The sequence below is a fragment of the Oryzias latipes genome, chromosome 7 (assembly GCF_002234675.1).
Source record: "Oryzias latipes chromosome 7, ASM223467v1".
Taxonomy (NCBI): domain Eukaryota; kingdom Metazoa; phylum Chordata; class Actinopteri; order Beloniformes; family Adrianichthyidae; genus Oryzias; species Oryzias latipes.
The window spans coordinates 11,784,363-11,799,876 of record NC_019865.2 but is presented as its reverse complement, the minus strand read 5'-3'; the positions used below and the strand labels follow the sequence as shown (position 1 = coordinate 11,799,876).

General features: G+C 38.4%; 1 protein-coding gene across 3 annotated transcripts in view; it reads right to left on the bottom strand.

The window, feature by feature from the left end:
- The window catches only part of wnk3 (WNK lysine deficient protein kinase 3), a 36,961-nt gene that overhangs the window by 11,988 nt on the left and 9,459 nt on the right, over nt 1-15,514 (bottom strand). For 2 of the 3 annotated variants that reach the window (XM_011477060.3, XM_011477061.3), the window contains exons 3-11: nt 7,168-7,340; nt 6,446-6,666; nt 5,922-6,079; nt 5,636-5,724; nt 5,335-5,554; nt 4,284-4,611; nt 4,024-4,139; nt 3,738-3,905; nt 263-3,157 (exon numbers count right to left, since the gene is read on the bottom strand). In XM_011477060.3, coding sequence (XP_011475362.1) covers nt 263-3,157; nt 3,738-3,905; nt 4,024-4,139; nt 4,284-4,611; nt 5,335-5,554; nt 5,636-5,724; nt 5,922-6,079; nt 6,446-6,666; nt 7,168-7,340 — 4,368 coding nt within the window. The remainder of the gene's footprint in view (nt 1-262; nt 3,158-3,737; nt 3,906-4,023; nt 4,140-4,283; nt 4,612-5,334; nt 5,555-5,635; nt 5,725-5,921; nt 6,080-6,445; nt 6,667-7,167; nt 7,341-15,514) is intronic. The other variant, XM_020704635.2, reaches the window with a different exon arrangement.

The following is a 15,514-nucleotide window of genomic DNA, read 5'->3' as shown; positions in this document are numbered from 1 at the left end:
TTCTCTCAAAATGTAATGTATGGGTACAAATTGGCAATAATGATGTCTAGTGCACAATATTATTTTTGTTCAAGGGGGCCAATAATTCTGAGCATTATCGCATGTTTCATCAAATCTACACATTTAAAAATATGTGGGTTAGTGAGTTTGAATCCAAAAAGGTTTAGTCAGATATTTTGATATTATTGTTATTCTCTGCAGCTGTATTTCAACAACATAAAATAATTCAAAAATAAAATAGAAACTTTTATTCTCTATGTACCTGAGAAATCCCCAGTAAGGAAAGGTCACAATCTTGCAGCGAGGGTTGGAGCTGTTTAGGGTTATTAGACTCAAGCGAGTGATGTGTAGTGACAGGTGGAGAGGTGAGTGTAATGTCAGACTGTCCTGGCAAGGTTAACAAGGCTGCTGGCAGAAACGTGGAAAGCTCAGCAGCGGCAGATTGTTGGGGTGGGAGGGATGTCAGGGATGTTGAGGAACACAAAGGGCTGACAGTTTGAGCAGGACAGAAAGTATGGGACAGAACAAGCAGTTCAGAATTTGCTTTGTCTGTGGGTGTCTGATTGTGTGAATGAGTTTGAAGGTGTTGTTCAGCCTGACTTGAGGTGTGAACTGGGAAGATTTGTTTTGATTCATGTTGTGGAGAAGCAGGGGCACCTGCAGCTAGTTGACTGCAGAGGGGCAGAGCCCTGTTCTGTGACTGGGTTTCAGCCAAATTAACTAGAGGTGGTTGCTGGATGGGTGATGGGCTGAGCTGGAGGGGCAACTGGCTCTGTGGTATCTGTAAGGTTGATGGCTGCTGCACTTGAGGAGGGTTATTTAAATGTTGCTGACTTGGGTCATTTAATTGAGGTAACAATGTATGGGACACTGGCGGAATTAGTAAAGGGTCAACAGTGCTTCCTGCGGACTGGTGCTGAGCAGGAAATAGTGTTGTTTGGCCTGATGCTCCAAACTGTTTAGCATGCACAGGATGAAGAGGGGCATTAAGGGATTTAGAGTCAAGTACTGATGAGAGGGCGTCTGTTAGAGTTCCAGCACTTCCAACAGAGACGTGTGAATCCATCATCTGCTGATACTGTAGGACCAGTCTGTGATGCTCCAGCTGTTGAGCAATGTTCTGTGGTATAGATGGTTTGGCTTGGTGGGAGGACTGAGGCAGGTGGATGAGCTCTGGTGTTTGAACATTTTGCTGAATGCTAATATCAGAACAAAGAGCAACTGGAGGCTGAGCAACAGATAGTTTTTGTTGGCCCATCATTTGGTTACCAAGATTTGGTATTTGGTCCGGTTGTGACTGGGACTGAGAAAAAGATGCAAGAAGAGGTTGAGTATGGATTGATGGCTGAGCAGGTCTCTGGCTCTGTGTGATGGCTACAGGTCCAGTGTAGGTGGTCTGCAAAGGAACCGGCTGGGTGTGACTGATTGGTACTTGACCTTGGATCATAGCTTGTGGGGGGAGCACATAACCCTCAGCCACAGGTTGAGATGCTTGGGCTGCTGACTGGGCTAAAAACTGGAGAGAGGCCTGGTCTTGCCTCTGGAGATGATACTCATTTTGCCCCTGCTGTTTGATGACTGCAGGAGATGTCAGGGCAGTTATCTGTGTACTCTGAACTGCCATTGGGACTTGGGTTTGAGAGATTCTGTGACTTTGATGCTGAACTACTTCTGTATCAACGCTGAATGGAGGACAAAGGTCCATCACTGAGAATTGTTGCTGATGCTGTTCAACGAATTCTTGATGCTGCTGTACAACCGACTGCTGTTGCTCTTTTATGTGATGCGGAGTGGAATGATGCACTAACTGATCTGTTTTTATTTGCGGGACACACACTTGTTGCACATCAGCTTGCTGCTGATGAATATGCATAGCAATGTTGTCCGTTGGTATTTCTGTTTGCTGAAGCTGAAGGCTGGCAGCGGGTTTCTGCTGCTCTTGAACAGGCTGCTTCAGGAAAGCATGTTGCTGTAGCATCTCTGCTTGTTGCTGTTGTTCTAACTGTTGTTGCAAAAGAGCTTGCTGTTCTATTTTTCCTTGGAGTTGTTGCTGCTCTTGACTCTGCAACTGCTGTTGCTGCAAAATCAGCTGATGTTGCAAATGTTGCTGCATTAGTGCTTGGTGATGTTGCTGCTCCAACTGCTGGATTAAGATTTGCTGCTGAACCTGCTCATTTTGTTGGTGACATAGAACTTTTTGTTGTAGTTGTTCCCTGTTTAGCAACATATTTTCTTCGGTTTTTGTTCCACCTTTTTGTTGCTCGGTTAGTTGGTAAAACTGACTTTGCTGATTTTGCTTTGAAGCGACATCTTGTAGGAGTGATTGCTGAGGTTTCTCTTGAGGAACCACACCTTGATGCAGTTGTTCAATCAGTATTTTGTGTTGCATTGCTGTCTGTTGCTGTAGTTGGACTTGCTGCTGTTGTTGAAGGAGTTCTTTTTGTTGCTGCTGATCTAGCCCCTGCTTGAAATACAACTGATGCTGCTCGAGGAGGAGAGCATGCTGCTGCTGCACAAGCTGTTGCTGCTGCTGCAACAGAACTTGCTGCTGCTGAAGTTGTTGTTGCAGCTGCTGTGACTGGGCCCTTGTTTGATTACATGGATCACCTGTTTGTAGCTGTGTATATGTCAGAGTCAACTCTTCTGGCTGGACTGACATAGCTTGAGACTCTGTGCTTGGTTGTATGGTCACCTGTTGAGAAGCTGGATGGACTTGCTGAACAGGATGTTGCACACAGATCTGCTGCAGAGACTCGTAGTGAGGTTTCTGAACAGCTGCAGCTAAAATACTCTGCTGATGCCCTTCTGATGGCAACTGAGCAGCACTAAGTTCTTGCTGTTTGGCCTCCATTTGCTTTTGAAATGTGGAGGTCTGTGAATTAATTCCAATGGCTTGATTTGGGACAACAGCCTGCTCCGGGATCATGATAGGCTGTGTTTGCTGGGGAACTGCATGAGGGATGATGTCAGTGATTGGCATGGGAGTGGCAGTGGGGTTGGCATGCTGCATGTGGGGCACAATGGTCCCAGACACTCCAGTGGGATCACTGATTGGCATCGATGTGGTAGGAACGTTAATGGGGGCTTGTGGGGACACTGGCAGGGTGTATGACTGAGTGGCAGCCAGCTTAAATGCATCTGAATCAAAAGTTTGTGACTACACAGTGGCAAAGAAGGAAAAATGAGGATTTGAATTGAAAGAGGAGAGAAAGAAAGAAGTACAAAATTAGTTTAGGAATAAGTTTCAGCAGAAAATAAAATAATGATCACACAATTTGAATCAACAAAATTTCCTCACAATGTTTAAAGTCAATCAGTAATGTTTCACCAAACAGGCACAGCTTAGATAGGAAAATGTTAATGCACATCAAGGGAGGAAATTACCACATTACAAATAAAATGGGCAGAAAAATGGTTGCAATGTAATTTAATGAGGGATTTTTTACTGTTTATTCCACCTTAATAACTATAGAAACTAGCTTTCAGGTGGAAATCTTGACAAATGTTCAACAGATGATCAATCTTAGATTCTTCTGAGGATGACTTGTTACATGGTTTTAATTATTAGTTCGGGGGAGAAGAACCCAAATGTGGGAAATTAGTGGGACTCATAGAAATATTGCAATTAGCAAAAAACGCCAAGGATTCTCTAAAATGCTTTCAATTTAACTAAATATCAAAAGCACGTTTCGCTTTGATGTACATTTTCCTTCTCATCTAAAAAAACTCACTGATACCTGTGAAACCACGCTGGTGGGCTGAATAAAGATCTGACCAATGGCTCCCCCTCCACTTTGGCCAATAGGCATGGTAGACATACCAACACTCTGCCCAAGAAGCATGTTTGGAGCACTTCCACTTTCACCAGAGAGCAGCATTTGAGAATTAGATGATGCACCATTGCTCTTGAAAAAAGAAAAAGAAAACAATACATTGTTAATTTTAAACGATCCAACAAATTCAAACAATACATAGTAAGTCCTACATCTAAAAAACTATGAGTAAAGTAAAGCATAGACTCACAGATGTCATTGATGGGAGAGAAATATGAGAAAGAGGGTATGGTTCCCCATGGAGAGAGTATGCCTGGCTCTGTCCACTTGTAGAAGAGTCACAGCTGCCACGCCCTATGGTCTCATCTTCACATTCGGAGCAACAGTGTAAACAAAAAGTTAATTATATTTCTTTTATAAAATGCTTCATTTTCTTCTTGATCCTGTTGCTAGACCATATCAAGTGTTTTATTCAAACATTTATCATATATTAATCTAAAAATGCATTACCTGGCAGACTCAGGGTGGTTCCACTGAGCACACTTTGCTGCTGTACATGCTGGTCTGCCTCAGGGAGCTCTTCAGACTCCTGCATTATTCCTCCAGTTCCTTGCTCTCCACCTCCTCCATGTCCAGATGGTATGTGCAGTGAAGATGGGCAAGAAGGATGAGAAAAAGGATATGAGGGGGGAGTAGAGTTTTTTGCCTTCTCAAAGACTTGCTGCTGAAGAAGTTGCTGTTGACGACGCTCCCTGGACTTTTTAATTAGGTTTACTCGGTCCCGGATGGATTTCCCCACCACCTTAGCATCACTTTCATGGAAGAATCCAGACTTGACCTTTGAAAAAAGGGAATGTGAGAAAGAAGGAGTTGGTGGTTTTTAACTCAGTATGCTCTAAAAACTAATCCACAAAAGACCTTCTGAAATCTGAGGATTATCTGGAATTAGTTTGACAGTCACTTGCCAAATGAAAGACTACACAAATCTGATGCCAAATATAAATCAAAATGACAAGGTTTATAAAGTGTCATCCCCAGAACAACTGTTAAGAATATTATATTCAACCGTAAGTATGTAATTGTGCTGGAAATTTGAATTAAGCTTCTTTTAAACACTGTGCTTTTTAAAAACTGTCTTTAACTTCTTCACTCCATATTTCACAGATTCACAACGTACCAGGACTCCACTTAATTTACCATTAACTTGAATTTGAAATAAAAGACCAAAACATTTTTTTATATAATTGGAAATAAGTTGTGGCAGGAAGGGGTTAACCTGATGTTTAAATAACTGTTTTTATTTTAGAAATAGTTTGTGCATCTAAGAAATGTCAATGCGTGATGTCTTATTCCTGAGTTGAAGCACATGATTTTTATAAGCTCATTATGAGATAATGTGCTGATTCTTGTTTGTAGTCAGTTCTACTTATTCTGAAGTTATTGCCATTTGAGAAGATGATTTTTCCCCACCCAACCCTGATCTTTCTTTCCAGGTCAACCATACACTACAGCAGAGACTTTTAAACTATTTTTTCCAATCATCAGTCATCTTGTTCCTCACCATTTCCAGAGCCACTTCCTCAGCACTATCGTTTTCCAGGTCATAGCTAAACTCAATGGCCTCATTGTCCTTGTGCTTCCCTTTTAACTTTTTGGGGTCTTCGACCCAAATCCGTAGAGCAAGGCAGTCCTGGATGCCTGTGTCCTCCTCTGCAAGCTCCACCCGAACACCAGTGTCCTCCCCGAAGAACGCATGGTTAAGGAGGTCTCGTATAGACAGTCTGATGAGTGAAAAAAGTCCCAAAGATGACAAGTACTGTACATCTACAAGAGACACTCATGTTGCAAATAAACCTGTTTACCTCTGGCTTTTAGTCTGACGAATGCAGCCTTCTATGATCTCTTTAATTTCTGGGTCATTTACTTTATCAAAGCTGGCTGGCTTAATGCCCTGAAAATGTAAGTGTACATACGGAAAAGTTTATATAGACATAAATGCTAAACTTACACAAATTTGTCATTTTATGCTATCAAGCCAAACAGCTGAAATTATATTTAAGGAAACTAACAAAACAAAGTATAAATTAGACTTCATTTATCTGCTTAACGAATGTTTTCAGGACAGTAAATGATATTAATAGCACTCACACTAGTAACTTTGCGATAAATCTGTGCTGCATTTTGGCACTCTGAGTAGGGGTATTCTGAAGTTGCCATCTCCAGCATGCACATCCCAAAAGCATACACATCCACAGACTCGTCATAATGCTCCTCATACATCTCTGGAGCCATGAACTCTGGTGTTCCTGTTTAGAAAAGAAAGTTATTTTCCTTTAACATCCACTCAAACAAATAAAATCATGAAACATTTGCTTATGAAAAGCCTCATCCACTGCAAAATCACTTTGTTTTTTTGATTCAAGCTAAAATTTTACAAACAGTACCAAAAGTGTGCTACATTTTACAAATCTTGTTGACATTTAAATGTACTTCATTTTACATTGATTTTCTCTTTCATATAATAGTACATTATATATAAACTATATAAAACTATATATAAACTATATAAAAACAATTTAAAAATGTGAGAACATTGGGTGCAGAGAAGGTTTAGATAAAGCTGATGATTTTCTGCAGTTGACAAAAACAACTAGCTTTCCTCTGTAGCGTACCTATCACACTCTTTGCAAAGGAGGTCCTCATTAGAGTAGCAAGTCCCAGGTCCCCTATCTTGACTGATCCTGTGGGGCCTGTGATGAAGATGTTGTCACACTTAAGATCTCGATGAATAATTGGTGGAGTCCTCGTGTGAAGGAAGTGAAGGCCCTTCAGAATTTGCCTGCACCAACTTCTTAAGACCTTGGGTTTCATCACTTTAAAGCGCTTTAGATAGCTATGCGCAGAAAAAAAAGATTAGACAAAATAAACATAAATAAATGCAAACACAACAATATAAGAGACAACATAATCTAACAATAACTTGATTAGCAATTGTGTAACTTTATGGAAATGCCCTTATATTTTACATAAAGCATTATGTTAACTTTACATAAGAAGTATTAGCATTTAGTTTTTTCTGGTTTACGTCACTCTGAAACATGAAGAAAATATTTTACTTGATTTTAGGGAAATAAAGTATGCAGTTTAAAAACTGAAGCCCATTTCAACAAATACATTCATTTTTTGTTAAAAATAAAACTAAAAAAAAGATTTGCATGATTTTTTGACACTATGTAGAATAAAAATAAATGTCAGTAAATAAAAAAAAATTAATTATAAACAGTAAGTGTTTTTCAAAATAAGTGGCTAAAAAACTATACTAGCTGGCAAAAACAATATGACAAAGATAGACAAAAATAACTTCACAAAGCTGACACAAAAAAAGTATACACACGTCTTCAGTGTTCCCGATGTCATGAGCTCGGTGACAAGAACGATACATTTCTTTCCACGCAGAACAGACTCCCAGGAGTCATAAAAGCGGACGATGTTTGGGTGCTGAAGCCCCTTTAACATCTCAGCCTCCTCCTTAAAGCGCTGCTGTTCAGCCTTGGTCAGCTTGCGGTCCTAAAACGAGAGGTATGTGAAACATGATATTGCTATTTTAACATCTGCTTCACTTTTTTGTTTACCACTTCAGGCTTTTATAGCCACAAGCAATTTGAGATAATTTCATGAACATAAGAGTGCCTCCACACTCTATCCATAGAAAGGATTCAACTGTAAAGTTCTTTCTTCAGTCATGACTGCACAGTAATCACTACAGCCACTAGATGGAAGTAGAAGCATTGAATTGAAGTAACACTAAGACAACACCCAAGCTATAGCAGCATAAAGCAGATGTCTGCTGCATCTGCCACATATCCCCAGTATGGCGACAGAATGGAGGCGGAAAAATTCCAGTTCACTGACGGTCATAGAAACCTTGAAAGCAGGCAGGGTCACAGCTCACAAGCTACTTTTGATTTCATATAAAATACAAATTCATGCAGCTACCCCCCTTTGGTGTACGTTGAAGTGTTACAAAAAAGATATGTATGCTAACTATTATGTAATGACTATCTACATCTATAGCTTCCTCTTTCTCAAATCATATGTGCTTTAATAAATACAATTCATACCAAAAAATAAAATAAAATGCACATGTCTTTTATGTCATTAAAAATGTTTTGGGTTAAAAATAGCATGTAAACAGGCGACGTAATATAACTGAGAACATGTGAAAATTGTTTCTGCGGTGTAGATGTCATAAGAATTTCTTCTTGCCTACCATAGTTTTCACAACAATTTCATTTTTATAGTTTTTTAGGTTTTGCAAACCTAAAGCCTTTTTGATTGAGAGAATAAAAATTTGTATACCAGTTTAATTAAATACTTTAAGATTTACCGGTAGTTGCTTTAGGTTTATTTTTGCTATTTCGGTAAGGTAAAGTCACATAGATGAAAAAGTTGATCGACAAATTTTTTTTAAGGGAATGTAACAGCAGCCATTGATTTGTCACAGACCTCACTAAAAATAGCAGTCATAAAAACTAGATTTCCACTGATCGATTTCATTGATGCAAAGCTTTATGCCTAACACAAAGCTAAACTAATAGAGGCTGGGGCCTGCAGGTCGTTGGATGAAAAATAGACAGATTTGATGTGTCTAATACAATATTCTCCCATTTTGCTGTCCCAGTGTTAGCAGCCTTTACTCTCCCCCTTTGAATTTGTGTTTTGGAACTTTTTTTTTTGCTGTTTATACGATTAATGGAATACAATTGGAAAGGCCACTTCCCCAACTTCATCATAGAGGTTGTCAACAAAAGTTAGATTATTTTTGTTTTGTGCGGACTAAAATTGTGTTATTCAGTCAGTAGTGAACACTTCCTCCCTTTGACTCTATCTAAAAATAAAAAAAGCATGTTGGTATAAAGGCTTTAATGTCTACAGTGAGGATTGTCTCTACATTTTTTTAAATTTCCTCATGTGCACCACGTCTGTCTCCCTCCTTACATGGAGCATCATTTTCCCATCTCGTCTGGCACAGATGGAGACAGGGATGCTGCTTCTGTATGCAGCCCTTCTCTTTGCCAATTCTGTGTTGCTGAGTGTTGGATCAAGCAACCCTAAGGTCAGCAAGTATCATCTAAAGTTCAGTAAGATAGACTTGTGTGCTGGCAGATTCACAACAACCCACTCTCTCCTGTAACCCAACTCTCTCACAGAATCCTGTGAGTAGAAGAACCCGTTTCACACATTTCAACGTCTTGTGTGGCTGAACCTGAAAAAAATCCTATTAGGTCTTAAAAGACTAATACCTTTAAGGAACAACAGAAATTACCATTATGCCATCATAACACCTTGTCAAAATGCAATAAGGATAATAAAATAATAAATCATGAATTCTATCAGATAGGGTAGTGGTTGCCTGGTATATATGCATTGAGCATGTCTCGTGTTTTAAATACCCTGACATTTTGTAATCACATATATTTTCCTTACTCAAATGACCATGGCTGGTAAATAGATTTGAATTTTTTTAAATCTTGGAACTAAGTCATATATCTCCTTTGCAGCTAGAAAAAACAGTTGCTGCAGTCCTTGTGTCTGTGTTTGTAGACTAATGCATTGTTTTGTACTCACACAGTTTCCTGGACACAATTTACAAAATAATTGTGTTATAAGTCTAAAAGCCCCCGCACATTAAGGCCCACTCCAATAAAAATTCTGTTTTTGGTGTTTTTAACATGTTGTGGCATTTTTCTCATAATGGAGAACTTTTTTAAAGAAAATTAAGCTCAAATTTTCATTTTTCTGTATTTATTTATCTATAGTGAACCGGGAGCAGATGCAAAAATGTAATTTTAAAAAGCTTGCATGTGATGTGCAAGTTACTATGCCATGCCACAAGCCCCCCTTCTCTGCTCCATTCTGATGCATCCACTCAGAATGGAGCCTGTCTGAGCTGGTATCTGGCTCTGAACTGTACGGATGGATAGCTCCGATCTTGCTTGCTATTTTTTTGCACCGGTAATGTTTGGTAGGGACTGTGAGCTAGCAGGACAGCACATAAACTGTATGATGGGAAGGGGACGGGCTTACACTGCGCCAAAAGTCTGCCCACAACTCACTGCCGCTCTGCAGAAACTGTGTCCTAGAAAACAACACAATTATTGTTACTTTTTGGCTAAAAGCGACATTCACGATTAAAAGAGGAGTGGGACTTTAAATATTTTAGTTGGTCCTTTTTATCTCTGGATACAATTATCCATCCTGGGGGAGGATCCCTCCTTCATGTGGACATCCCTGAGGTTGCACCTTTTTTTTCCTGGAATCCGTTTTTTTTTTTAGGAGTTTTAGGGCAGGGATGCCCAGCTTGGTTTAGTCTGTTTAGTTAGCTCAGTTTAGAATGTTCCTATTGAATTCTATGTCTTCATGATCCTTATGATTTCATGTTTACCTTACAATTACCGGTACGAAGCCCATTGAGATGACTGTTGTTGTGATTTTGGGCTATACAAATAAAATTGAATTGAAATTGAACTAAATTAAGCTTTTGACCAATTCAAACCTTGTATCACCCCATTTCCAAAAAAGCCACAGTTTTTATTTACATTTTGACTAAAAATATGCTTTCTACATTTTTGTCAACTTTTATATGTTGAAAATGAATGTCCACAACCATAGGAAACAACAACAATGTAAAACAAAACAACACCTACAAGACGAAAAACACTCTACCTCGAGTGGTTGGGAGATGTTTGGAGACTGATAAATGATAAGCAACAGCCAACATGCTAACTATACCATCAGGAAGAAAAGGGAGAAAAATATAATTTAACAAAACAACTCTGTTTTGTTTGGAATAGTTATTCTTTATAGTGAAATCCTGCTTTAAAGTTGCCCATGGCTAAAATATCTAGGATAGCCTGATTCAGCTGTCCTGTCAGAATTGAACAATAATTTCTAAAGATTCTTTTCACACCCAAGCTGGAAAATGCCTCACAAGCATACAGGCAGGTGCCACAAAAATGCAAAAAAAAAAAGGTTAACTAAAAGTTAACTTAATAGAAAAACAAAGCTTTTATTTAAAAATCAACAAAAACTAAATGAAAATAGTGACAAGGGATTCTTTGATGCTAAATGAACCTCAATTAGCACACATAATTTCGAGTGACAGATGCATGTAGAGCTCTGAGAATTGTAATTAATTTACGGTTGAAATTAGAGCAGAAAAGAGGGCTAAACAGAATTCAGATGGAAAAAGCCAAGACAAGCAATGCCAAAGAAAATCCCAAAAAAACACAAAATAATCGCAAAACATTACAAAACCTTGGAAATGTATTACAGCATGATGTCAAGTTTCCCTTGAAAAAGAGATCATTTCTCAGTGGGATTTCCTGGTAAATAATAATAATAAATAAAGGTTCAATAAAAAGAAAGAAATAAAGGTCTGTAACTACATACTACGAAAGGCTAAAGCAAAGCATGGTTCTTTCTCTTATTTTGAAATGATACAGCTGGCCAAAAAGGTCAAGCTCTTGTTTATCAATTAGCCTAATTAAACACTAGGTAAATAGAAAGGGCATGGCATGCATGACATTCTGGCATGTTGGGTAGTAACTACCAAAGCATGTGAGCCTTCAAACATTTATTCTGCCAAACGCAGCACAAGTGTCAGATATCCTAGGAATTATTTTCAGGTTACATGCCTGCCTCAGGAAGCCATGCTGTGATAAACAGAGATGATTTAGAGCCCTGTCAACAAATAGAAGAGTGTCTTTCTGGCTGTGAGGAGATTTTTCTACAATTGTACGGTGGAACGAAAGATATGTTGTCGTGCGGTGAAATAGTAAAGTGTGTCAGCATTTGAAAATCCAAGGTGGCGGATGGCAAGGATTAGATTACTGTAAGCCACAACAGCTCTGACTAACAAGATAAATTACTGGAAAAGACTGGCCTGCCCACCAGATTATAGTTCCAGCGGGCCAACTTCAAAACCCAGATGTCTTTGACTAGTCTAGTCTATTTGGAAGAAAAAAAAGGACATTAATGCGCAGAAATAGGTATTGACAACTTCTTATTGACAATGTTTAGCTTTCATCCATAAAATAAGTAGCATCTGTGTTCTGTGTTAATCATGTTTTATATGGGTAATGTCGTCAGCCACTTATTGTAACCAATAAAATCCCCCTTTGCTACTTAGACAATAAAAACTTGGTTGGTGGGAACATCCAGCCTCAGGGGCACTAGCCAGTGACCTGGATGAACATGTGTCTAGCCAGTTTAGTTGGACTGATTCCCGTCCAATCTGCTCATTGCATCTGTGATCTATTTAAATTAGCTTCCACTAATATTAGGCAAAAAAGGCAGCTTTGTTTATCCAGCCTCTTTCATACACAGAAGCAATTTAAGCAGCTTAGAATTACACTACATTATATATTGATCATTTATCTTCGCCACCAAGTTAATCCTAGCAACTCTGTTTATTGTTATTCATAAAACCAAAGTCATGGAATTATAATAAAAAAAGAAATGTCCTCATTTGATGCTAATGTACCATCAAAAATATGGCAAAATGTTTGGAGAAAGTAGATTCCTTCCTTTTTTTTTGTTAAAGGTTGAAGTCAAGGTACAAAATGTTCATTTTAGGTTCTTGTTATTATAACTTCCGTTCTAAAAGTGGTTCCATCGTGTGAGCGAGGCAACCCAAGCTGGACCAGCCTGGCAGGACTGGGTTGAACCGGTCTGGTTTCTGCCGCCTGAGTTGTGCTGTCTGTGCAAGGTTTTTGTTCCAGCCTAACAGACACCCACTGTAATTAACTCCTGGGATCACTCTGCATGCTCACTCAAACAGACAAAAAGTGAAGGGACAGAGATGGGAAAGAAGGGGGAGAGACGACTGAAACGATAGAGAAACAGAGACACTGATGTGACAAAAAACTGCATGTCTGACTCCTGCAGACAAGCAGCAACAGGTCACATACAGATGTAGTACATAGAAAACAAATTTCCAGTTTTAGCCCTACGCCTTCAAATGTAAGAAATGGCAAAAAGAAAACAGACTGTTTCTGTAATGTGATCTGTAACAACTACACTTTCAAGCTGCACTTCCACAGCTAATCCACTGGCTTACCTCTCTTTTTGGTCACTGGAGGACAGGAGCTTGATGTTCCAAACTTGAACAGTCATTAATTGAGGTGTGGAAATTTCCTAAATCAAATAAGTTTCTCAATGCTACAGTTAACAACTTTTTTGAGCAACAGTTTACCATAAAACTTAAGCATCTTTAAATATCATTAAAAAAGCTGATGTCTGATGCCTGACTCACACAAATAATGAAGTTGCTAAGTTGCTGTATTAAAAACAAAACAATGACCCACAAAGATACACAACAGTTTAAGTGCTTATTGAAAAAATAAAGATAATACAGTAAAGAATAGAGGTGTAATGATCAATAGATTTCTATTCCTATTATCCAACCAGATAAATCTGTCTCAAATAAATTGTTAATTGAATTGAATCGACCTATACCACAGAAATCAATTCAAAATTAAATAAATTGATTATATAGATAATGGAAAATACCATTTGGATAGAGTAAAAACAACCAAGTGTCTTCACAGTGGAAAACACACATGTGATGGCAGCAAAAAATGATCAAGCCATCATTACAGTCCAGTATGCTGAAACACTTTGAATTTAGCCATATGACCATTCAGTGTGGAAAAACAACAGCGGGTTGAACTTTATTAAGCTAAAATATGAATGGATATACCAGTAATTCTTGCTTACTTGTTTGTTTCTACACATATTTCATTTACACTTGATTATATTGCAAGAAATCCAAGGAATGGAAAACTTCCCCTCCACTGTTCAGCGCCCAAATATTTATCTCTGAGTCACGTTGGTTGAATTTTTGGCTAAAGATGTCCTGGATCGGTTTTAGGTCACTGAATCAGATTGAATCTGATCGTTTAAAATGAATCAATGTTGACTATGAATCAGATTGTCAACCACTAATTATGATATGAATCAAATTGTTGTTAAAATGAATCATTACGCCTCTAATCTTAGTACTTTAGATAGATGTGTGTTCACTGAAAAAAAAACGTTCTAATTAGATTTGAGAGAGAATGATAGGGACTCAGTTTTAGATGCACTGAAATAATATTTGGAAGTGTGATCTGTAATCTTATAAAGTAATTAGGTCAGAGAGGGTTCACATTCACTGCTCACCAAAATAATGGCAAACTCGTGATAGTCATGTCTCTGTCATCTCAGCCTCAGTCAAAGCCCCTACTTAACTAGATACCTGATCGTCATCAATAAGTTTTAGTGTCAAAATAAATTATATTCATGTTGGTGATTATCTACATTTTAATATTGCAGGGGTGTTAAAAATTCACTTTCCCCCAATTTTGAGAAGCCCATAATATATCACTGTGCCGTTCAAAAAGATTGATCTTTATAGAATCCATTATCAGGAGGGTTTAATGGCTTTAATGCACTCATAGAATCAAGTCTGTCATTAAAATAAAAGCAATGGATCATTATTATTCCGATCACTGTTGGCTGCTCTGAGGTTACTTTGACACTGTGCACATGCTTTGGTAAAGTGGTTTAAATAGGACAGATCATTTGGCCTGAGAGATTAGAATGTTGTACTGATTGCAGCCCTGGATCCATCTACAGGCGTGTGACGAGGCCCCCGTATGTGTGCATGTTTGTGTTTGTTCATGGGTCTCCCTGCATGTAGCTAACTTTGCAATAGCTACAGGCTTGCTCGTTGGCATGGATGCCATGCTAATCCTGTTTGGCTGATTGTCTCTATCTTAGTTTCCATTTTTTTTCTCAATTAGTATCACTCTAATGCTTTTTGTTTTAACCTTATCCCACTCTGCCTTCATCCTCCTCTTCTGGCTGATCTGATGTTTGTAAAAATTATTTTAGTTTCCCTTAATTTACTTAACAGTTTTTAAAAATTAATATTATAAATAGTTCCTCAGAAACAAAAACAACCTCTTGTGTTTATTTAAATTAGATATTAGTAATAGTTTTATTATTACTGTATTTGTTCAGCATTTTTTAAATAGTCCTTAAAATCTTGTTTTTCTTTACAGGCCTAAATAACAAACATGACCTCTGTGAGGACAAAACTGGGTAAAACAGATTTGGTACCTCTATTTTTTTGTAAATAATAAGGTAGTCCAGATATGATTGGTTACGTATGAAGCTAATTTCATCACTGCTTATGCAAGGCAGGTATAGCCCTGATCTGCCAAAACACATTCCAGGTGAAATGTGACACTTTTGCAAGGCTGGCTATTAAAAAAACCCACTAAGTATCTCATTAGGACAAAAAAAAGCTGGATCATTTGCTGAATAGAGGCTGATTAACTAAGTGCGAGCTAGCGTACCAACAGCAAAGGTGATGTGGACTCGATTCTCATTACTCCAACACACTGAACCTGATGTCAAGGATTAGCCAGGGCTCTGTTTTTGGAATTAGCTACAAACCAAACACATGACCGACCGCCCCTTTTTTTTTTTTTTTTTTAAACACAAAGCCGGCAGTCAAATCAGCTGGCTTAGCACAACACTGCTCGCCATTGTGAGGCTAAGCGTCAAAGGAATGAGTTTCCTCTGTTTTCTGCCAATCTGTCTCCCACCTTTAGTTCATTTCAGACCATGCAACAATGTCTCCCATTAATTCAGGAGCTAATGAAGTCTGTTTGGTGGCATGACATAAGCCA